We start from the raw sequence: 26230 nt of genomic DNA, 5'->3' as shown, positions 1-26230 counted from the left end.
GTCTTTTGACTTAACACTATTTTTGCTCTCTTTTTTTCTTACGATATTTTCTACAACAAAAAGTTGTAAAAAGAAATGGAGATAAAAAAAATCTCAAGTAAAAGATGGAGTTAGAAAGGTAGGAATATAACAAATAAGCTTACAATGAAGATGGTGGCCAACCATGACCCTGATGCATCAAAAGAAATGGTAGAACTAAATGCAACCATCATGATTGACAAGGAACATATATAAACTTCTCAATCATGATCTTTTAAGGATATACTTTTGAACTTAATCAGATTAGTCAATCTCAAGATATTCCTTAATTACTTCATCGATTGTTTCTTCACCAAAATTCTAATCTTTGTCGTATCAGTCCTGCTAAGAACAGTTAACTCCATAGAAGTCAATATACCCACTAATCAAATTATAATAGAAACCTTTCTTAACTAGTAACCAAACCGGCTTATCAAAGTTTTATCCTTTATCTATGTGTTTTTTTTAACTCCTTCGGTGCAATATAAATAACTAGAGTTTCAAAACATGTTTTGGCCCACATTCAAATTTGACATTTCTTCGAATAGTGAGTTATGGATCTGGCTTAATCTTACAAAATTAATTTATAAAGTGAGCATTGTTTTCCATTTATATTCAGTAGTATAGTCATCTCATTAGGTGATATGAGATCTCCAACACATCTTGTTATGTCGAAGATTAGACATATTAAGCTAGACCGAATATCTGCAGGTGATTCGATAACTTGATAGCAAGTGATACAGTAGATTCAACAACACTCATTAGGATATGTTCTGACAAAACTAACATGTAAGATAATAATTATTTTTTACTTATATAATGAGACCTTCAACAACATTGTTTCAAGTTTCAACTACTCTTAGCATCAATTGAAAACTCTTATTCTTTGAATAAGTTGAAACTATATGTTCAGGCTTTAGATTTTTTGTCTCAGATACAAAGTATGCAAGTTATCTCAAATTCAATATAGGTTTATAATCTATTGAAAGAGGAATGTTCCAAAAATTAGATAGCAAATAGTCTAGACAAATGTCCTAACCCAGAGTCTGATGACTTTCCAAGAGATATGACATCTCAATTTCTGAACACATGATATTGAACTAATTATTCTACAAATGCAATCAACTTTAAAACTTGTTTAAAAAAAGTTACTTTCTGCTTGGACTTTCTTTGCAAACTTCCTTTCTAGACATTAGGTCATTGCAAGCATCAATACAATAAATATTCATATAATACTGAAAAGAAAGAATGAGATTCTTTTAATTTCAACTACATTTGATCTTTTATCTAGATACACTAAGAATGAATTCAACACCAACATTAGAGAACAGTGAGGATGAAGAAAAGTTACATGACAAAATACTGAAATAATATGAAATTCCTAAATCAAGAGACAAGAGACCAAGGCCTGTGTTACAATGCCAAAGTGAACTGAAGATGATATTTGGTGAGTCTACAAGCCAACAATTGGAGATAAGCTTCCTCCATGCAAGAAGAGTAAGTATAAATCAATTGGAGTCAATGTTCAAATCTGACACTTATCTTTACAATATCAGATTCTCCTAGGAATAGGACACGAGCGATTATTTGAGTTCTCCATCCACCCCCAATAGTCAGCAGCCATTCATTTTCCTCCTTAGTTCATAAACATGCAACTTCACATCATTCAGGGATTGTAGGAAAATTTTATGCAATTTAAGAGTTGCATGACCCAAATAAAATGTTCAAAACGCGAAACTGCCATATTGCATTTATCCTTTAAAAACTTCATGATTCAAATTAAAAGATTATAAAATTATTGTTCATTACCTATGCAGTGTAGGAAGGGAAATGTTGGTCCCAAAATGGGAAAGGTTTCCCACTCCACCACTATTGCCACCCTTTCCATATACCTCAATGCTAATGGCACTATATCCTGGCACCTTTTTGATTCCCAAATTTTTCATGTTACTTCTAACCTTTCTCACATATTCCCATCTGTCGACTGAAGCATAAATGCTAGCAAGAAGTGAATGAAGACTTGAATCGCTGGATTTTACTTTTGCTAGCATTGTAGCAAGCCTTTCACCCATATCAATATTTCCATAAATTCTGTAGGCACTTAGCAAAGCTCCATAGAGTGGAACTATTACTTCGTCCTTTTGATCTGGTAACTTCTTTACCAACTCCTCTCTTGTAACAGTCCAGCTCGACCAAGAAGGTCTATGAAACATCCATAGTGCTCTAAATTTGGCTCAATATGATATATACTTGACATGGAATGAAATAACTTGCGGCCTTCTTCAACCAATCCTGCTTGACAGGCACTCAAAATAGCAATGAAGGTAACATCACCAGGTTTTAACCCACATGTTTGCATTGCGTCAAAAAACTCAAGTGCTTCGCGTGTTCTACCATTCATGGCCACAAATAATTGAAGTCCGTGAGGCAGTATTCTTTTCCTTCAATCCATGAAAAATCTCCAAAGATATCTCTATGCAACCATACTTGGCATACATTTCAATAAGGGCAGTACCAACCACAGCATCCACTGCGATTCTGTTTTTGTCAATGTAATTATGAATCCACTTGCCTTGCTCTTGTGCTCCCGATTGAGCACAACCAGTAAGGAGAGTAACCACAATAAACTTATCTGGTTTCACACCTCTGATCTGCATCTCTCCAAATAACGCAATTGCCTCTTCAAAATGATTAAACTGTACATACCCATTAATCATAGCTGTTCAAAGAACAATGTCCTACTTGGACTCTTCTCAAACAAATCCAAAGCTTGATCCAACTGTCCACGAGCACATACCCAGTTACCATGTTGGACCAACAATTCACATTCTTCACAGTCATCGCATCAAAAATCTCCCTTGCCACACTCACACTTACAATACATGTCCAACAAAGCATTTCCCATTATAGTAGTAAAATCCAGTTCATTCACAATGTAACTATGAATTTCCTTCCCAAGCTCCACATTCCTCAACACTGAGCACGTCGACAGGGTGCTCACAACCGTTGCTTCATTGGGCTTCTTGTTGCTTTCCATTCACATTCGCCAGTAAACATCAATAGCCTCTTGGAACCTCCTGCATTTGACATAACCTGAAATCATGATGTTCCAAGAAACACTATCCCTCTCAGGCATTTCCTCGAACACCTGACAGAACCCCTCAACTATACCCAACTCAACATACATATCCATCAACGAGTTACACACAGAAGGGTCAAACTCAAGGCCAGTCTTAACCACAAAAGCATGAACCTTTTCCCCTTTCCTAACCTCCCCAATGCAACTAATACCCTTCAAAACATAAGGGTAGGTGTAGTTATCAGGCCACACCCCATGTTCCCTCAGTTGGTGAAACAGAGAAATGGCACTACAAAAACTACCCATTTTCACAAAGGCCTTGATCATGAGATTGTAGTTAAATAACGAGGGGTCATGAATGTGGTTGAAGATTCTGTTTGCATAGTTAAAATCCCCTAATGATAAGTGCATGGAAAAGGCCATGAGCTTGTTGAGGGTGTCTCTATCTTGTTGCAGGCCAATGCAGAATACATGGGTCTGAATTTGCTTCAATTGGGACATGGATTTGTAGCTTTTGAGAAGAGAAATGTATGTTCCCTTCATTAGCTTTAAAGAATGCATGGTGTTGTTGGTAATTTGAAGTTTAAATTTTACATCATTGAATTGATTCCATTCATCAACTAAATGTTGATATGGGTATCCATCATTAACCAAAGATTTGTTATGAACCAAGGTAGAAGGAAAAATTAAAGAATAATTTTTTTATGTTATAGATATAGACCGGAAGCCGAGTTCGAAGCGTAGTGTCTAGCTTTTTGGCGTATGTTGAGTTTCCTGCAAAAGGTATTAAACAATTAACACAACCCCATGTGAATCCGATAAAAAATGAGTAGTCAAGTTGGATTGAGATTTTTTTTTTCATTGACTCGAAAAATCTAATTTAATTTGGTATAGATTCAATCGTCAATTTATAAAACAAATATAAATCATTTTTATTTTATTTATCTTAATATTTTTTCAAATTCTATAATGAAATATAATTTAAAATAGAATAAATGTTATAGAATTAATACAAAGATATTATTAAAATAATCTTTAATTAGTGAAAATTACATCTTACAAATAATCTTTAAAATACTATATCATATCTATAAGTAAATAAAAAAAAATCATATTGCTCATTTTATATTGATTAGTTGTATAGATTAAATCACACAAATATAACTCAATGTGTCAATCTAACTCAACCATCTTCTATTATCTGAGTTGACGAGTTATGAAAATAATGTTATTTGGATGAGTTAAAAAATACAATATAATCCTATTCATTTTGATGAGTTAAAGGTGAATTCATTGAGTTAAACTCGTTGATCCCCTTCATATAAATGTACACACATATATGTTACTAATTAGTTCTTTGTTGCACTCATCACTAGCAACACCATTTACTACATAGATTCAAATACTGAGCCCGCAGACATTAGATCAAAAATACATCTTTGTTTCACTCTTTTGAACTCTTGTCTCAGTGCATTTACCACCCGGACTTACCAGTAACTATTCTAAGTGGGAAAATAGCATGTGAGGAATAAATAAAGTATTTATATGTTGCAATATGATTTGATATGATTGATAAATAATTACGTAGTTGAATATTGTTTTATTATATGAAAAATATTTATTAACTTCATTGATAATTAATTTTAATCAAAAAATCTATCTAACTGATTTAATAAAATTCTCGTTTTAATCAAGTTTTTTTTTAATCATCTACAAGATTCATGTAGATTCAAATTTGAAACTTTATGTTAGGCAATATTATCTTTAAAAGTTATTTAGAGGTTAGACCCCTAGTTCATGATTAAAAGGGACCCAAAATTTTAAAATAAAATTATGTATTTGTGATATAAATTTGTTATATTATTTTAAAATAAAAAGTTATCACTTATAATTTTTTTTATATCTGAAATTTAAAATTGTGATATGATTATAAATTCATGTTACTTTTATTGTGAATATTTTTTATGTTTTATATTCGTAGAAGAGTAAAATATATTCTTGATCTCTAGAAATTTTCAAGTTTGATTTTAATCTGTAAAATAAATTTGTCCTATTTTGATTTTTCTAATTTGGAGATGCACAATTTTTGATCCTTAATGTTGTTTATATTTATCTATCTCTCTCTCTCTCTCTCTCTCTCTCTCTATATATATATATATATATATATATATAGTGTTTTATAATAAATAATTATATAGAAGTAAATTTAATGTAATAAAATATGTCATTTCTAATTAAATAATGTATCTATTTTTATGATATAAATTTGTATATTTTAAAATAATTACATATAAGGATTCATACCAACAAGTCAGTAGTTTGAATGGAATAAAACTTGATCTTCTTAAACAAGATATCAAGATAACTCGTAAGACTCTCCGACAAAAATTAATGATTAATAAAATTGATAAATATTTTTTTAATAATTCAGGATTATCAATATATATATATATATATATATATATATATATATATATATAAATCCATATTTATTATTTCATGGCATATCCACAAAACTTGAGGACCAACCTAATTTTAGAATAACAAATCTAGACATGCTAGTATGTAATCAAAACCTTAATCTCGATCACATCTTATATATTGAAATTCTTTTTTATTTATAGAAATTAACGATGAATCTTTATCAAGAAATAAATATATTTCATGTAATTATTTATTAGTGTATGTGAAATATGGTGGGTGTTTTTGCGTGGAATAGTATTTCCTTTACTTAGTTTGTTATGTTGAGTTCTCTAGAGGTGGTTAATTATTATTTCCCCTTAGTAGGTCCTACTATCCATGGAAGCTATAGTATATATATTGCATCTTGATAATATGAATAGAGATCAATATTAAAAAAAAATTATTTTTTCCTCTGTACCCATGTTTTCACATTATGGTACCAAAGCTCTCTAAAATAGAGAGTTCTGTTGTGCGACTCTGAATCATTTTAGGAAATAATCTAAACAACAATCCACCAATGGATCTAGCTCAAAACTCCTCTAGTCCTTGTTAATTATATTCATCCTGGAAAAAATCTCGTTGCTGTTTTGGTTTCTCCACCACTTAATGGAGGAAACTATCATTCTTGGATAAGACTAATGAAAAGGGCAATTATATCGAAGAACAAATACAATTTTATTGATGGAAGCTTACCACCACCCAATCAATCTAATTCAAGTTTTGAGGTTTGGGAGCATTGTAAGAGTTATTTTTATAAGGTTATTTCACACACAACTCCATAATGATGAGATATTGTCCGTTTTGGGCCTAAGCCCTCACGAGTTTTTTTTTTGTCATCACCCAAAAGGCCTCTCAATCATTGGAGTATGTGTGTGTTTTATAAGTTGTTATTTCTTCTCTTAATTTTTCAATGTGGGACTTGTTTGTATCCCAACAATCTTCCCCTCAAACAAAGGACCTAACCTTTCATGTAGCGGAATCTATCTTTGTATATCATATTAGCAGTTATGAAGGATTATGAGGGTTACCACTGAATCCAACCTACAACTCTGATACCACTGATGGGGTTATTTTATGGTATTTGTTTGAAGGAATATTTTATAAAGAGTTATTTTTATAAGGTTATTTCACACACAACTCCACAATGATGAGATATTGTCCACTTTGGGCCTAAGCCCTCACGATTTTGCTTTTTGGTCATCACTCAAAAGGTCTCTTAATTATTGGAGTATGTTTGTGCTTTATAACTTGTTATTCTTCTCTTATTTTATCGATGTGAGACTTGTTTGTATCCCAACAAGTTACTTAGTTCAGTGTCTCATTGAATTGGACAAACCTTGGTTTACGTGGATCTTGCTTCTGATGTTTGAATGGACCTTAAGGAGCGTTTAGATGGAGACCTCGTGAGAGTGACAGAATTCCAAAGAGAAATTAATTCATTCAAGCAAGATAACTTGTCGGTAACTAATTTATTTACTAAGATGAAAATATTATGGAAGGAATTGGAAAACTTTAAACCTCTTCCTTAGTGTGTGTGTGTGTGTGTGTGTGTTGTTCGGTGCTCATGTGAGGCTATGAGAAATGATAAAAAAGAAAAAGTATAGTAACCATGATTATGTGATATGATTTTTGATGAATCTAAATGAGAATTTTGCAGTTGTGAACTCTCAAGTTCTCTTGATGGATCCACTACCACCATCAATCGTGTATGCCCTATGGTGTTGCAACATGAAAGACAATCTGGTTCAAGTTTTAAATCCCTTGAAGATACTCTAATTTTAGTTCCCAGGATAGATGGAAAAAAATTTAATGGAAAAGGATGATGAAATTTCACTAGCAAAGTATATACATATTGTGGTAGGTTGGGACACATTGTATATACATGGTACAAGAAGCATGGTTTTCCACCAGGGATAAAGTTCAAAGGTGGAAACTCTAATGTTAATTGTGTAAAGACCATTGAGGAGACAGATGATTGTAAACATGATGACACGATTGAAAAATCACAGGGAAGTAATAGTGTTCCTACTTTTTCACATGAAGAATATCAAGCCATAATTTCTCTATTGCATTTAAGGTAATTGAAAGCTAATTCATATGCAAGCTCCTCTCATAGTGTTAATCATGCAACAACTTCCATGAAAGCTGAAAAAGGAGAACATGGAACTGCCATGGTTGAAGGTACTTCTTGTTCTTCCTATTGTTTAAGTAATAATGGTTTGAAAAGTTGGATTGTGGACTTTAGAGCCATAAATCACATGGTTTTATCTTGATTCCTTTAAATCATACAAAGGGATCATGCCTACACCTGTTAAGCCAAATGAAAGTATAGCTATGACAAAAATTGCTAGAGTAATTCATGTGACGAACACTTTAACATTGATAAGTGTACTATACTTGCCAATATTTAATTTCAACCTTATATTCATTTCTAACCTCATTGATATGAAGCATTATTTTTTCCATTCCATTAATGAAACTTGTTTCATCCAAGATTTATCATGGAACCAGATTGGTTTGGCTAGCCTGAAGGATGGTTTATATCATTTGGAAGTGCATCATGGCTATACGAATTCAAAACTTAGTAGTGTTAGGGGTGTGTTATGTAACTCTATTTTGTTACCAAAGTCAGCCTTGTGACACTTTATATTTGGCCTTACTTTTTCTAGCAAATTGTCAAAATTATAGAAATTGTATCCCTCTGTTCAGTTAAATAAACAACTTATTTGTGATGTTTGCAAATTCGCAAAACACAAGAAAAAAAATCATTTTTTGTTAGATTTAGTAGAGTTGCTAAGGTTTCGTTGTTATCTTTTGTTCACTATTATAAATATTTTCTAACCATATTAGATGAATTTACCCGATTTATAAGGATCATTTTGTTAAAAGGAAAATATGAGGCTTAATCACAAATCCATAATCTTGTCAATATGGTGAGAAACCAATTTAATAAAACAAGGCTAAAAGCCTAATTTGGTCCCTCATAATAATTAAAAATTTCAATTTGGTTTCACTTTATTTTTTGTTTCACTTTAGTCCCCAATAATGTAAAAACACATCAATGTGGGACTTCCGTCCAAATTCCACAAACGGTGTTAAATGTGGACAACGTGGATGCCACGTAGATGCATAGGTGATAAGGTTTCCTCCTTCTTCTTTAATGCATCTGTAACAACCCGTTCTGAAACCAGAATGGTCCGTTCTAATTGCACTCGTCATGTGTTAATTTTGCATCTGGAACGGGCCATTCTTAAACCATCTGGAACAGCTCGTTCCATATGCACAATTTGCACACAATGAGTGCAAGCAAAACGAGCCATTCTGGTTTCAGAACAGGCCGTTCCAGATACAAAATTAACACATGACATATGTATGGGACCCTTGTCACATGGAAAATTATCACATTTTTATTTTTTTCCAAGTGGAAAATGCCCAAACAGCGTTAAAAAAATTTGGACGGAAGTCCGACATTGTAGTAATTCAAATTATTAGGGACCATATTGAAACCAAAAATTAAAGTGGGACTAAATTGAAACTTTAAAATATTATAAGAGACCAAATTAGGTTTTTAGCCATAAAACAATAAAAGTCATTAGGAGTGACAATGGTGTAGAGTTTAGCATGGCTTCTTTTTATGCATCCAATGGAATACACCACTAGACCCTTGGTGTGGAAAAACCATAACAAAATGGTCGAGTGGAAAGGAAACACTAACATATACTTGAAGTAGCAAGGGCACTTCTCACTCAATCTAGTTTTCCTTTCAAATTTTGGGGTCATGCAATTCTCATCATGTTGTTTTCTTAATTAATAGAGTGTCATCTTCATTCATAGCAAGAAAAATACCATATGAATTTATCTATGGCCATCTCCTAAACCTAAGTCAACTTAAGGCTTTTGGATATTTGTGTTATGCTTTAACTCTAGCATCATAAAGGTGTAAGTTTGATCCAAGGTCTAGGAAATGTGTATTTTTTTTTATACAAGGCTAGAACAAAAGGGTTTGTGGTTTATCATTTGCACACCAAGGAGTTGGTATTAAGGGATGTTGAATTTCATAAGTAGATTGGAATTCCATTAAGGTTCCTTCAACGACTATTTTAGTAGGTCACATTATTGATGATCCCTTACTCACTTCTCAACATGACATCAATGTAGATCTTGCAAAAACTATTTTCACATCCTTACAACCAATGCCTTAAACATGTTCAAACCAAAAAATCATAAAGATAAAGAAAAAACCTACTTACTTAGCAAATTATCATTCTTCCACAATTACTTCCATAACCCATCCAAATTTGTCTCCTACACACAAGACCTACGTACTTTTTTTATCATCTGAAAATGAACCTTCTTCTTTTAATAAAGCTAGCAAATATCCTTGTTGGGTTGAAGCTATGAAATCTGGACTACAAGCACTTGAAGCTAACAAGACATGCATTTTAGTAGACATGCCTGAGAACGTGAATCCTATAAGGTGCAAATGGGTCCATAAAATTTGGAGGAAGGCTTATTGTGCAATTGAAAGATATAAGCCAAGGTTGGTAGCTAAAGGATATAACCAAGTTGAGGGGATTGATTATTTTGATACCTTTTCTGTAGTAAAGCTAACAACAATAAGGGTTGTCTTAGCTCTTGCTTCTATTAGAGGGTGGCTTGTAACACCCTGAGATTTTTCTAATAATAATAACAATAAATTAGGGAGATGATTATAATTTTATTTTATTATGTAGATAATAGTTTTTATTTTATACATTTTAATGGATTTAATCAGTTAGGGGAGTATCAAAAGTAATTAAGATAAGAGGAGATATAGAGAAATAAAAGTTATATATTAGAAGGGAAGGGAGAAAAGAGGGATTTTATTATTCATTTTTCCTTCTCACGTTCTCTGACGTCGTGTGCTTTGAAAATGATGCATCTAGAGAACAAGGAAGCGTAGACCTAATACTTTGCATCACTTTAGGTAAGGGGGAGTGAGAACACTCATTTTTGGGGATTGAGTGTATGCATGAAGGGTAGAGGGATTGGCCCCCAATCCCATAAGTTTTTTGTTTGATGAAATGATGTGTGTGTTTGATGCAATTTGTCAAGTGGATTCCAAATATGTGACTGATTTGATGATCGAATGTTTTATAATAATTAATTGAGTTTTCTATAGAAAATGATTAAAACTCTAAAAAGAGAAATTTGATGAAATTAAGGAATAAAAGTTGTAGACACTAAATTGATGAATTTCCTGGATGCAAAACGAATTTCTGGTTGATATAAATTGGATGAATGATTTGGGTGATGTTTGTTTCAAGATCTTGTTTTGTATTGATGTGTTTGGGTGCTAGGACGCACACGGTGTTAGGCTTGGATGCTTAACGCCAGGCATGCCTTCATGTGTATGAAGGCACTGCCTAGACATGCTGGTTATGCACATGGAAATGTGGATGCCGAGCGCGAGAAAACTGTGGTGCTCTCTATTGTGGCTTAGCGCTAGACGTGAGGTGTGACGTTGGGCATGAGGAAATTGTGGTGCTCTTTATTGTGGCTTAGCGCCGGGCGTGAGGTATGACACTAGGCGCGGAGAGATTGTGGTGCTCTTTGTTATGGCTTAGCGTCGGGCGTGAGGTGTGACACCGAGCATGAGGAAATTGTGGTGCTCTTTGTTGTGGCTTAGCGCCGAGCGTGAGGTGTGACGTCAGGCACGAAGAGATTATGGTGCTCTATGTTGTAACTTAAAGTCGAGCGTGGGTTTTCAAGCCTAGCGTGGATTATCAGGAGGTTTATTATGATGTTTTAAATAACGTTTTTATGATGTTTTATGATTGTTTATTTGATGATGAATGTATATACATACCTTATGAATGATGATTATTACCATGATGGATGAACTTGATGTGGATGGATATAGATGTCGGCGAATGATGAACTAGATGATGATCATAATGTATTAATATAGAAGCATTGGCATGGTTGTGACATGCATTATACTTGTATGATTTTGTGGTTTCTATGGGAATTTATTTCTGTGGTTCTAGTGGGAACTTTTTGGTGTTCTGGTGGAGCACTTCTGTGTTGGTAGCCTAAGGCTAGCTCGGGACTCAGGTACCAACTGTATCTTCTTGATGATGATGGTCGGGTATCCCATGCATTTAGATGTAGGTGCACATCGCATTGCATTTCTGTATGTGTGCTTGTGAATGGAATGGTTGATGTTTGTAAGTGGAATTGAAGTACGAATTGTTGTTATTATAGTTGAAGTATGAATTTTTGTTAATATATTTCAAAGTAGTAATTGTTATTGATATGTTGTTTATCGTGAAGGGACGAGATGTCGAGGGTTGCAACCCATTCCTTATAGAGTGGGATTGTTCTCACTTCCTGTCTACTTTTGGTGTGTCTCTTATGTATTTTGTAGATGAGAATCCTTAGTCTTAGGAGGAATAGGGAGAGATCTAGGTGTAGTTGTGAAGACTCTAATTCCAATGTGACACCAGGGCTTGGAATTAGTTTAAGAATTGTGTTATCTCTTTGATTTTAATATAGTACATTTGAGTTGTAATTTGATTTATATTAATTTGTTGTTTATTCTTTCGATGAACTGGATTATTTAATTATAAGCTTAAATGAGGATGAGTTGAGACATTATTAACTATTTTTATGTAATTAATTGGTACTCATTCTTGTGGGTAGATGAGTGTCACATGGCTTATTCACCAACTTGATGTGAATAATGCTTTCGTTCATGGTGAACTTTAAGAGGATGTTTATATGGATGTTCCTAAAAGGACACAAGGTGTGCATTCAGCAAATGTTTGTAAGCTTTTCAAGTCCCTCTGTGGCTTAAAACAATCTAGGAGGAAATGGTATGAAAGACTAACTTCTCTCTTGCTTTAGTTTGGATATTCTTAGGAAACCTCAGATTACTCAATTTTCATCGAAAGTGATGCTCCATCTTTCACGGTTCTATTGGTTTATGTTGATGACATAATTCTAGCTAGGAACTCTTTAGAGGAACTTACTATTATTAAATCAATCTTAAATGATCACTTTGGAATTCAGAACTTGGGGACATTGAAGTTTTTTTTAGGATTAGAGGTTGCACATTCTCCTAGAGGCATTTCTCACTACTGAAGGCAATATTGCTTGGATTTGTTGAATGATATTGGGACCATTGGATGTAAACATGAAAATACACCTATTGACCCATCAATGAGACTTCATCATGATGGTGGTGTCTCAAATGAACATTCTAGGATATTGTAGGCTTATAGGAAGATCGTAATATCTCACCACTACTTGGCTAGATGTACCCTTTATAGTCCAACAACTTAGCCATTTCTTGGCTAATGTCACTGCTCAACATTATAAGGCAACTCATAGGGTCTTGCAATATCTAAAGGGAGCACCTGGCAAAGGGATTTTATTCCCTCAAACTTCAGCTCTCCAGTCGAAGGGATTTGTAGATGTCTACTGAAGAGATTGTCTGAATAGTAGAAGATCTATCATGAGGTATTGTTTCTTCTTAGGTGATTCTTTAGTGTGTTGGAAATCCAAGAAGTGACAAACTATTACTCGATCATCCTTTGAATTAGAATACAAAGCATTGGTAGCAACCAATTGTGAATTGCAATGGTTGTCCTACCTTATGCAAGATTTACAAGTGAGTTGTTCTAGGCAACCAATCTTATACTATGACGATCAAAATGCTTTACATATAGTTGACAATATGGTGTTCCATGAAAGAACAAAACACCTAAAAATTGATTGTCATGTAATTAGAGAGAAAGAGGAGTGTAATGTTGGTCTTATTAGATTGTTATCATTATTTAGTTCAACTTAAATTGTAAACCTCCTCACTAAAGCACTCTATATTATCTAATTCCAATAACTTTTTCACAAGATATATACCAACCTAAGTTTGACGGGGTCATCAAGAAATAAAATTTCATGTAATTAGTTATTAGTGTAATACATGTGTGAAGTATGGTGGTGTTTTATGCATGGAATGGTATTTTCTTTGCTTAGTTTGTTATGTTGAGTTATCTAGAAGTGGTTAGTATTTTCCTTTGGTATTTGTTATGGTGCTAGTTTGTTTGAGAGGGTTTGGGTGCCCCTTTGGTCATCAACAAATCACATATTGACACCTGTGTTGAACAAGGTTAGTCATGGTCAGCTCTTACAAAATTAGTCAAGGGATATTTTTGGAAATTCATTTTAGATTTAACATATTTTGTATTTGACTTAGCTAGTCCATCGACTTCACCATTGTCGACTTCAACTCCCTCCTCTACGCTTTCATCTGCGTCCTCGGCCTCGTCGCTGTTACGTGTTGTGGCTGTCTGTTAGAAAAGAATGGCTCAATCCAAGAGGGGGGTGAATTGGATTCTATGACACTTAAAAAAATTATCAAAGTTTTAAGGATCTTTATTTCAACTTAAACTTTTCTAATATGAATTCTCAAAGAAGTTTCTTGAAAGACTTGCCAATGGGAATGAGTCCTATATGCTTTCTTGATTAATCTTGATTAATCTTGATTAATCTTGATTAAGTTTAGTTTTAAGAACAACTAATATGCAATACTTTGATTCAGTTTAAAGCAATGTTAAGCATACAAGCATGTTAATCAAGACCAGCCATGTTATCACTCAATTAAGATTTTGCTCAATGTAAGAGATAAGGGTGAGAGAAGAATGCACAAGTATTTTATCCTGGTTCAGTCACTCCACATGTCAGCTACATCCAGTCCTCAATCATAACCTGATCAAGATTTGTTCCACTATCTTAATGAAGAAGTTTTACAAGCATACCACATATGCATATAGTCCTACATTCAAGATAACCACTTTCTTGCCCCCAAGAAAGCACTTCTTGTAAAAACTCACTACAAGAATTCCTTACCACTTGAGACACCTACTCAAAATTTCCCTTACACATTACACAGAGAATTAAAGGAACGAATTCACCTGGAAGCTGAACAAACCTGACTATGAATTCCAAACAAATCTTAATCTTTCTCTCCCAAAAATGTAGTGATGATGATGATCTCTTTCAAAGCTTTTCGCAAAATGTTTCTCTTCTTGGTTTCACAAAGAAAACACTCCAAGAAGGTCACAAAGACTTCACAATATTAGTTTTTCTCTCTTTTGTTTTTAGTTCATCTCACTTCTTAAGTTTCAAAGTGTGAAAGCTATTAATAAACTTTTCAGACACAGATAATCGATTATTTTGTTCTTTATGATTTCTGGAAACCACTCAAGAACAGAATAATCGATTATTTCACAAATAATCGATTATTACAGCAAGGCTCTTTTCACCTATTGTTGGAATAATCAATTACACTTAATGATAATCGATTATTTTGAGTTAGCTTTCAAAAACTCAATTTTATACTTCAAAAATCTTTCCAAGTATTTTAAATCATCATCACACTTACTCTCAGTCAATTTAGATTAAGATTAACTCATGCACAAAACATACACATGCAAAAACTAATCAAAACAATACAACACATAAGAACTCATAAGCTACTTCTATTACACATCATGATATTCATATCTTCCTTTCTTGACTAGTTTGTGTCCTTGGTCAACTTCAACCCTCAGAATCCATCCTTTGTTATCATCAAAACTCTCATACTCCAGGGCTGAGTTGATTCACTACTCCATGAATCTCAACACTGTCTTCGTCACCTCCACCTCTCTAGGATCGTCGTCCCTAGTCTCCTCCCGCCACTGCAACAAAGGCGTTAAGAAGGAGGTCATGTGCTCCTCCCCCAAGCTCACTTCCACGACCGAATCCATGGTCAAGTTCATCAACTATGCCATCTGCCTCACGGAATTTGTCATTAGAGACAAAATCCAAGTGCTGCCTCAGTGTGGACATGGATTCCATGTGGCCTACACATTGAAGCTTGGCTCAAATCGCATTCCTCTTATCCTTCCTACCGTTAGATTCTCATTGTTTCCCGCTACGACAAGTGCGGTGGGATCCCTGCTCCAGCAACCACCAGCTCCACCTCTACATCGGAATTCGAGGCCAGATGTGTACCTTAACACCCACTATTCCAAATCTCACGATCCATACCATAGCCAAACGAAGCTATAGTATGTTCATTTCATTTCATTCAAATTTTGGAATTGGAATCATCTTTGTTAGTTATTGCTCCCATTGCCATGGATCCCTACCCAGGAACCTTCCCCATCCTCTCTCCTACGTCATATCTTGTCTCCCATCCTTTGGCCCCTGAACCCCCCATCCGCCTCAACCTCCATCACTACCACCATCGTCACCGTCACCGTCATTGCCACCTTTTCCCATTCCCATTTTGACATCGAACAACCACAACTTCTCATCATTTCATCAAATAAAAAAATATGTTAAATCCAAAATAAAATTTCAAAAAATATCCCTTAACTATATCTATAAGAGCTGAATATGACTCATCTTATTCAAGACAAGTGTCAATATATAATTTGTTAATAATAAAGGAGCACCAAAACACTCCAAAACAAACAGACACCTGGCTTAAGTACGTACTACTATTCATAGAATATATTGCATCTTTCCTAACCTTTGTATATCTCTCTCTTCATAATACGAATAGAAACAGTATTCAGAAATACTTTTTCATATTTCCTCTGTACCATGTTTTCGTATGAATCTTACTACTTAGATCTCTAAATTAAAATCGAAAATAAATAAACAAAATAAGGTACAGTCTCTTTCCCGAGTCTTAATCCTTGGATCTATAATAACTCAAGTGCTGATGTTGCAGCCTGCATTCTGAGACTCGTAGCTGTTCCATGGTGCAACACAACATAGCACTACACGATTGTATCGAACAGGTTTCACTTGATTAATCCTAACCGTTAAATTATATCCAACGATTGTAAATCAATGGGACCATATGGTGGACCCAAGTTCATGCATGAGCATATTATCAATTACCAACGCTTTTAATAATAAGCCTACAATTGTGTTCAAAGAGAGTTGCAGTGCAACTTTTGTCCACAACTCAATCCAATAATTGCCCTCCAAAATATCCATCTCTAGTCACAATATCTTGCTTTTCTTCATACAAAGAGTAAATATTCATTTTATTCATAAAGGGTCACCTTCTATAATATATACTACTATAAATTACCTTAATTAAAGGATTAAATTAATATAAATAGTGTTTTCAATAAGCTAAATTAGAAAACTTTAATATATATTTCATTTAATTAAACTTGAAATGCTTTTAGTTTTGTCATATATTTTAAATTAATCCTTTCCAAAGAAAAATATGTTAAGAGTCAAAAACGTTATAATTTTCAAAATAGAGGAAGTTCTTGCCCTCCCTTCCACAAGTTTCCCCCACTCAATATCGACGATCGACATCTTTTGTCACCTTTGATATATATATGAAGAGAAATAATGCCCTAACCTATAGTATGTTTTTTACTGTGAAAACTAAATTTTGTACTTTATATAAAGACATGATATCAAAACGACAAAACCCAAAAGTTGCTTATTGTGCAAGAATTTGTATGATTGTGACACTCGTGTCTATCTTTTTATTGTGGAGACCAAATTTACACTCCAAAAATACGCACCACATCAACACTTAAATATTCTATTAATTGGTCTTCCAAAATATACATTAAATTGACAAAATATTAAGTTGATTTAATTTTTAAACTGATGCTTATTAATTTTATGTTATGAAGGGGAAGGACAATGTGGATGTATTAAAGTCGTAAAGAACTTTTTTTTTATTTTTTTAAGAACCAAATTAATTTCCTGAATATTTTTAGAAGACAAATTCAATTTTTTTGAAAAAAATTTAATAGAAGTACCAGAAAAAAAATTTAAAAAGGAAATAAAGAACATGGCGAATTTGGGAAAAGGGTAAGAGTTATGGGGACCATATAATAAATCTGAGTACGAAAATGGAACCTGGAATAATGATAGTAGGGGTGTCTAAGTCTAACTTGTTGCTAGTCTCCCCATAACTTCGAGGTGGAGTGGATTTTTCAATCTGATTTTGAGTTGAGTAGAGTTGATTGATTAGTCAATTTTATTAATTAAATATTATTTATCTATTTATTTTATAATTTATGGTGTATGTAATTTTATATTGTGATATAATTTTTTTTATTACAAGACTATTACTATTTGTATTGTAATTTTTAAAAATTATTATAATTTTATATTATTAAAGGATTATTTGTTGTGATATTGATTGAATTTTTTTATGATTTATAATTTATTATTTTTATGTTGTAATTTTAAAATTAAAAGATAAATATATGTTATAAGTGCTCAATTAAATTCGTTAATTGTTATAAAATAAATTAAATTTATCGATTTGAATTAATAGTATATATATTAATCTTAACATAGCATAGTGAGGCGAACTAAAATTTTTAACTCCCTATCACAAGCAAGTCACCTAATTTTACTCCATTTTTTTACTGTCTGGCCGTTTTGTCACTTCTAATTAGGCCTGGGCAAAAACTTCCGGCCGATCCAAAACCGGCCAAACCGACGATCAGATCGGGTGAAGCGGATTAATTCTCAGGTATTTCGGATTTTTTCTGAAGCAAATTTCGGGTTCAAACGGGTTTTAAACGGTCGGATTCGGTGTTAGAATTTTCTCATCCGATGCACCCGAATCCGACCGTTCGTCTTCACCGTTTATTTTCTCCGTCTCTTTTACTTCGTCTTCTTTCTTCTTCTTCTTCACTCCGTCTTCTTTCCTCTTCTTCTTCACTTCGTCTTCTTTTTCTGCTTCTTTCTTCTTCTTCACAGTGTCTTCTTTCTTCTTCTTCTTCACTCCGTAAACATCCTCTTTTCTTCAACTTATTCCTGCCATGGCTACCGTCACTGAGAAGCTCCCTGTTCTGGTTGATGAAGGTGGTGATGTGGAGATCTGAAACTCCGTGATTTCCCCCAAATGAAGCAGTAACAGAGACCGGCAAAGAGTGACGAAGGATGGCGGCACGAGACGCTAGAGGAAGCTTCTCAAACCGATGAATCCATCCGATGAACCCGTAACCCGCACGGATTGAACCCGCTAAAACCCGAGTTCTTCGTCGGTCGGAAATGACTCCTGATTTTTCTTAATCGGTTTCGGATGATTTTAAGAATTTTGGTCCGAAACCGACCGTGGCCGACCGACGCTCAGGCCTACTTCTAATAATGATAACATCTAAAAAAAAATGTCTCATCCCAATCATAAATAGTAGAAAATTTATTATAACTAATCTTAATTTTATGTTAACTATCCTTGAATTATCTGATATATAATTAATGATTGAAATAAAGTGTGAATTTTTAAAAAGATCGGGTATTTAGGTGCACCAAAGTTGTTAGATGAAATGGAGCACCACATTGAAATTTAAATAATAAATAGATTTAGTTTAAGAATCATTTTAAACGATTTATTCATTTATTTTTCAAATTTGATAAAATTGATTTGTTTTTAAACTTTTTACACAGACCTATGTGAAATTCTATATTAAAAAAATTGAGACAAAGAATCGTCAGAATTTATGTTAAAATCACTCAGAGGCTATGTATATGAAATAACCTATTTTTAGAAAATAATGATTATTTAATTCAGTTTGATAATTGTTTAACCTCATTTATTTCTCTTTATTCTATTTCTTCCTTATTTATTTCCATACAGTCAAATAGAGTGTATATGTTCTGTACACAGTAGGAAAAACATGTGACGAGGAATAAATAAACATAATCTAAAGATACACAAATACTATAAAATATGGTCCCTTTCCCTTTTTCGTAAATTGGTCCCTTTCCTCTTTATCGTTGTATCTGCAACACAAGTTAACGTTGCATTTTAAAAGCCTCGTACTAGCTACTGTTCCGTGGTCCAACATGCAGGGTTAAAATCGCAGTTAGTCCACAGCAAAAAATTTAAAGAGTACAAGTAGACATCTCGATCTTTCATAAAAGAATATAAATATTCTTAAATTACACTAATTTACTTAATTAGAGACTAAAAATCATTAAAAAAAATTGTCATATAATAATACATATTCTATAGTTACTCACAATATGTATTATTAAAAATTAATTTTATTCATACAATAAATATAATATATATTAATTTATTTATTGTTAAAAAATATGAGTATAAATCATAGTGATATACAAAATATATTGTTAAATTTCATTCATAAAATTTATGGTACAAAAATTTGTGTCACTTCTATCCACCAGAACCCTCTTGTCTAGATATCTTTTATTGTGCAAACCAAATTGTTGCTCCAAAAATACGCATCACGTGATGCCTTTGTCTTGATATACATACGTATATGACAATTTTATTTTTAAATTCGTGCTTATTATATATTATGAAGTGGTCATATGGACATATATACTAAATTCTTAAAGAACCAAAGTGATGTCCTAAATATTTTCGAAAGATCAATTTAAAATTATTTCAATTAAAATTGAAAAAATAATAAAGGATGTATTTACCAATAAAGGAGCGAGGAAAAATATGTTTACGTGCCTATTTAATGTTGTCTTAGCTTAGATTAGAAGTGATTACGACTCGAATTGAATCGAATTTAAGCCATATTTTTATTAGTCAACTTTTGAATCTGGTTGATTCAGTTTTTTTTTTTTAGTTTTTAATTTGAACGGATCTAATTAAATTATACCTATATTAGCTGTTTCAATCAAATAATTGGATTTATTTTTAAAATAATGAAAAAATACACATTTTTTTGGTAGAATAATATTTTTTTTGGGTAGAAATGAAAAAAATACACATATATGACTTTACAAAGTGCAAATTCATAATACATATTCACTTTTATCCTTAAATTTAAAATATACTAACATAATAGTATCGGAAACTAAGAAAATAAAATATCAAATAAATTTTTAAAATGTCAAATAAGTCAATAATTTTAACAATCTATTATTTTTATTTTTCAATATATATTAAATTATCATTTTAGTCACTTTTTTTTATAAAAAAAAATTGAACTAATGTGATAATAAATTTTCACTTTAAAAAAATTCATTAGTTAGAGATTAATATGATGATATCTTTCAATTTCAATGATAAAAGTAGATATATTTACTAGCAAATTTAAAATATTCAATATTACAAATTTATTTGTCAACATTATAAAATACCTTATTTCTTTTTTATCTATTGAAATTATAATGACAACACTATAATTTAAATTTGGGGTCTTATATATACTATCCCAACCCTCTTACCCTCTTACCACTAGGTCGAGACGAATCTTAATAGTTCAAAAATACCCTAATTAAAACATTCAATATTAAAAATTTAAATAAAATCAACCAACATATCATTAAATAAAAACTTAAATATGTCATACACAAAATAAAAAATTATCAAGTGTCTAACCAACATAATACCCTAATAATAAAAATAATAAAATAATAAAATACTTATTTAATTAGATGAATCGATTACTGGATTTTAAACCCAACATTCAACTAAGCTAATTGAATTTACATTATGAATGTGTATATAATATTTTGAATTGATATCCAAATTTTTTCTTCAATTTGATTTAGATTTGTATTAATTAAAAACTATCCAAAATTTAAATAATACTCGTGTCAAAAGTTGAAGTTGGGTCACATACACATATATAAATTAATTTGAACTTATGTAACAAAGTATTGAATAATTTTTAAAATTTGTAAATATTTGTACACTTGATCTATACAATAAAAAATTTTAATTTAATGGACAAATTGTTAAAATTTAATGTATAATATAGTAAAGTAAATTCAATGTATATATATTAACCATGGTATTAGCAAGAGCCTCCTATTATTATAAGTAATGACTAATTTCTGTCAAATATCATAACTTTACACAAGATAATAATTTTTTTTCCTTAACATAATATTTTCCATAACCAAGATTTTAGGATTCAAAACCTAGATAATTTGATTAATTTTTTAATATATATATATATATATATATATATATCACAATATTTTTAATGTCTTTAAAAACACCCGCTATATTGTTTAAGTAGTTATTGTGTTTAATTGGGCATTGCACTTGTATGTTTAAGAGGTATCATGATAGATTGATAGGGGAACAAACAAAAATTGTTGGCTGATCACGAAGATGTACCTAGCCTCTTCGCACAATTGTTGTGTTTCGAAGAACTAAAAAAAAGATACTAGCTTATAACTTATTGGTGCAAAATCAATTTTAAAAGAAAATAGAGAACTTGGCAAATCAGAAAAAGGGTAGGAGGAGTTATGGGGGTCCATATAATATAAGAGTTGGACAAAGTGAGCTAGGTTAATCATAGCATGGAGAAAGATCTTCAATTATAAATAATAATAATAATAATAATAATAATAATAATAATAATAATAATAGAAAAGTTATTATGATTGTATCACCTAAAGGTTAGGTTATTATTGAATATAATGGACCGTTCCTTTATCTTAGTGGAAGCCGAAGAAACACTATATGATATGGCCATGTCTTGTGTTGGTTGGTTGGTTGTGTGGGTCTTCACACAAAGCACCCCATTAATTTCCTTGTCTTTCTGTTTGTCCATATTTTTGCACTCACTGACACTCACTGATTATCAATTAAGAGTTGAAAGCACAGGAAAATGGAACTACATATAGAAACTTCAAAATTGGACAAAAGAAGTGGTTCTTTGTGTTTGTAATTGTACATGTTATCTGACTTCTCTGACTTCCCTTTATCATTCTCATTTCTCTTTCCTATGCTTTCCCATTATTTTTCATCTCTCTCTCTGTAATCTTATCTCCTTTTAAGTTTGTCTCTCATCACATCACCACTTCATAGTGGTGAATTCCTAAAAAGTACTATTAACAGTATAATACCCCCTTAGCTTCTCAATGCAGATTCTTTCCTTTATTTTATTTTATTTTATAGTACAGTACTATGTAAGTGCCTCTTTTCACCTAAAAGACTTGCATTTCCTTTCACCCTTTCTTCTAAATCGTACATGCATTTTGCTGCTTTAATCTTTATTTTCTCTCCTTTATTTGGGTCTGCTGTTGCTTCTCTTGTGTTGTGGAGTTTAGTGGAGGCTCACTCTACCTTGAAAGTAAAAAATATTGTTTTGATTTGAGGAATTTGTGTTTACTGCTGTTTTATTTTTAATTTTGGAAGCGGTTCTTCATTCTTGTAATGGCAAGATGCATTATGCCTGCAGCCTGCTATTTTAGTGTAAATTTTAGATCTAAGGGGAAAGATTAATGGGTGTTCTCTAATTTAAAGTTTCTAGCATGTGTTTCCTTTTTATATGTTTTACTAATTTTAGATGCTTTTGGTTCTTGCTGCTTGTTTTGTCTTCCTTTTGAGTTTGTGCAAATTTTCAATTACCTGTTTGATTTCAGTGTTTTGAAGAAGCCTGGGTGGTTGCTCTGGTCCGTTTTAAGAGATGTTTTTTATGAGAAAATATGTCAAATAAACTGATGAGTAATGTAGGAATCTTTTGTTTAGCTTCTTCAGAAAACTTGGGTATAAGTTTTCGCTTTTTTCTTTTAATCACAATTCATTTTTAGTAATTTTATTGTTTTCAACAGTGTTCTATATAAACTTAAAAAACGTAAACAGAATGAAAACAAGAATTAAAAGGGAAACTGAAAATTAAAACATAAAACATTTTCTCTAGCCAAGGAGGTCCTAACTTTCTCCAACTTGTGATTATGACTCTTGAGTGTTATGTTAAAACCTAATTGATTTTAAAATAATTAACTGAAAATTTTTGTAATTTTTTCCTAAAAGATTACGAAAATTCAAGGAATTATTTTGCCACTAAATAAAGGTTGTAAGACTGTAACAACTGGGAGAACAATCTTCCTTAAAATTCTAGGTTTGTGAAGAACAACCCCCTAATTTGTGATTGATGAAGGACAGAATACTTGTAGGATCTAACAACAAATTAATGTAATGCTAATTTTTATATTCGAGTTATTTAGTATGTCAGAGAGGCTCCTTATGTGGTTCTTTTTTGGTACTATGGAAATAAGAAGAGTAATTTCTTTGTTGTTTGTTTGACGCAATGAATGTAATAGACTATTTGTTATTAAGCCTATGGAATTTTCATATCACATTCTCAAAGTGTAATCAACACTGATAGTTGATGGGCCATGTTCATGATGTTGAACAGTGATGAAATTGAGACATGATGCTAATTTAGTTCTTATTTTGTTATAAGCTACATATTCTCTAGTACTTTTGGCAAATTTGACTACATATTATTGTTGAAAAGTGAATCCAACTTTGTTAAATGAACTTGTGCGGCAATAACTTAACTTTGTAACTTGGATGCCTTGGAATAGTGTTGGAAAGTACCTGGTTTTTAGTTTTCTTTCTTTCCCTCTTGGAGTTCACATGCAATATTGTCTTTGCCTCATGTGGGTATTTCTGTTTAAATAATTTCACACACAAGCTCTGAGAGGGAACATGATGCAAAGTTTGTCTATGATTTTGGTATATCATGTTTGTTGCTGCTTCATCTGGGTGATTCTTATTTTCATTGTGTTGTTTCTATTCAATTCAATTCTTCATTTTACCAGGCTCTCACATGTTGAAGTTTTGAGAAATCTGTCACGGAGTTCTGAATTCTTTTAGTGAAACTGATCAGTTTTATTCTAAAGGGAAAACATTTGATGTTCTTTTTTAATATATGAAATATCAAAATCAACAGTTAGTTGTGTTAATCATCTACACCTTTTTGCTTATTCTGTTTTTAATGTCATTTTTTGCATTTATTTATTGTCACCTAGGTTCATGTAGAAACCGAAGTTTGTTCTGGTTGAGATAGTATGCTTAACTAAGGAAATTATGCTTTCATGGTAAAACCAAAATTACACACATTTTATGTTTCAAATGGAAGTGTTGATATTTTCATTCCTAGGTAAGTCATAAATGAAAAAAATGTTGACAGATTGTTTTATCATCTCTGTTATTTTTGTTTCTTACCTATGTGATCAGTAGCATAGTAATTTATAAATACAGTTTAGCAATATTGGGTATTGTGTAATTTCCCCTGTATGAAGATGCGAAATGAACTTAAATAGAGAATTGCAATGGATGTATTACCCATAGGTGTTTACAGTTCATATATTTGTCAGATTAAATGCACAAATATTTTCTTTTGATCTTTTTCCTTTTATCCCAAAAAACGTTTAACTTTTTTCTTTTTGGTTGTACTGATGCCTGAGGCTGGTGGGTGTATTTCATAGATGAGTCCAATAATGTGTTTGGTGAAAGTTAATATATGACAAATTGTACATGCGTGCATGATTTATAGATAGTTGGTCAAAGAGATTCATGAAATGAACTGCTATCTGCATTTGAAGTTGTCACTAAGATTTGTCTTATGATTTTTCACTTTTTGTGGGAGGAAGTGGAGTTGTATTGTCCATGTTTAGTCAAGTACTTATATATTGCTCATTTAACATTATATTATAGAAGGAGCTTTCCACAAAATCTTTATGCTTTTCTACAAAGTTAATTTCTAATTTACTTACTAAAACATGTCGTATTTTTTTTAAAAAATTATATATGCATGATTTGCTTAGCCATGATTTGCATGACTTTGATTGACCACTTGATATTAACACCAGAATTTCCATATGTTCCATGCCTTTACTTTGTCACAACAATTAATTTTCTTCATCATCAACGTAGGTGATGCATAAATGCTAAGCTGACCAAATCAACAATTTGTTCGATTCTTTCCAATTGCATGCTTGGAAAGAAGTTGGCTCTTAGCAGATACAAATAAACATGATGACTCCAAACTTGAACTTGGAACCTGAAGAAGATTCAAAAGTCTGCAACATAGTAGCTTCGGAAAAACTGTTACAAGAAACATCACATGATCTTACCACCACTTCCTCATGCCTTATTATATTTATGTTGTAATTTTAAAATTAAAAGATAAATATATGTCATAGGTGCTCAATTAAATTCCTTAATTGTTATAAAATAAATTAAATTTATCGATTTGAATTAATAGTATATATATTATGTTAATGAGGGAATCAATTACGATTACTGTTTCCTATTATATATTATGTATTTTAGGAATAGCAATCAATTTATTTATTACATATAATTAGACTTCCTACAAATTAGGAATTAGATTTATTCTATCATAAATAATTGAAAACATCTTTGTACTATTTATTGAGAAGAAGGGAATGAGATAGGCATCAAAGGCCAACTTTTCTGACATGGTATCACGAGTCCGGTTTTCTAGCCTGTAATTATCTCTCAGTCCGTTTAGGGCTCGTGCCTCTGGTTTGTGTCTCAGTCCGTGCTTCTCTCAGCCGTTTAGGGCTCGTGCTTCTCGTTCGTGTTTCACTTCTTGTTCGTGCTTCTGGTTCGAGGTTCACTTTTGTTTTCTCCCGTTCTTGTTCGTGTCTTCATGGCTATGGAGAATTTCTGTATCCGTTTCAGCGGCAAAAATTATGCTGCCTGGGAGTTTCAGTTCAAGATGTTCGTGAAAGGGAAGGGGATGTGGGGTCACATTGACGGGTCCTCTACTGTCCCCACAGACAACGCTGCTTTGACAGCTTGGGAGACCAAGGATGCACAAGTTATTTCTTGGATTCTTGGTTCCATTGAGCCTCAATTGGTTAATAATCTGCGTTCGTTTTCGA

At 32.3% G+C, this 26230-nt stretch overlaps 1 protein-coding gene and 1 pseudogene across 1 annotated transcript; one reads left to right on the top strand and one right to left on the bottom strand.

The window, feature by feature from the left end:
- Nucleotides 1-1218: 1218 nt before the first annotated feature.
- On the bottom strand, nt 1219-4216 carry LOC109792264 (pentatricopeptide repeat-containing protein At1g31430 pseudogene; annotated as a pseudogene).
- An 11001-nt stretch (nt 4217-15217) lies between these two features.
- On the top strand, nt 15218-15658 carry LOC109792263 (RING-H2 finger protein ATL73-like). The gene has a single exon (XM_020351664.1). It carries the CDS (start codon nt 15218-15220, stop codon nt 15656-15658), a length of 441 nt encoding a protein of 146 aa, XP_020207253.1.
- The last annotated feature ends 10572 nt before the right edge of the window (nt 15659-26230 follow it).

The sequence above is a fragment of the Cajanus cajan genome, chromosome 7, assembly GCF_000230855.2.
Source record: "Cajanus cajan strain Asha chromosome 7, NIPB_CcT2T_4, whole genome shotgun sequence".
NCBI lineage: Eukaryota > Viridiplantae > Streptophyta > Magnoliopsida > Fabales > Fabaceae > Cajanus > Cajanus cajan.
This window is presented reverse-complemented; position numbering and strand designations above follow the sequence as displayed.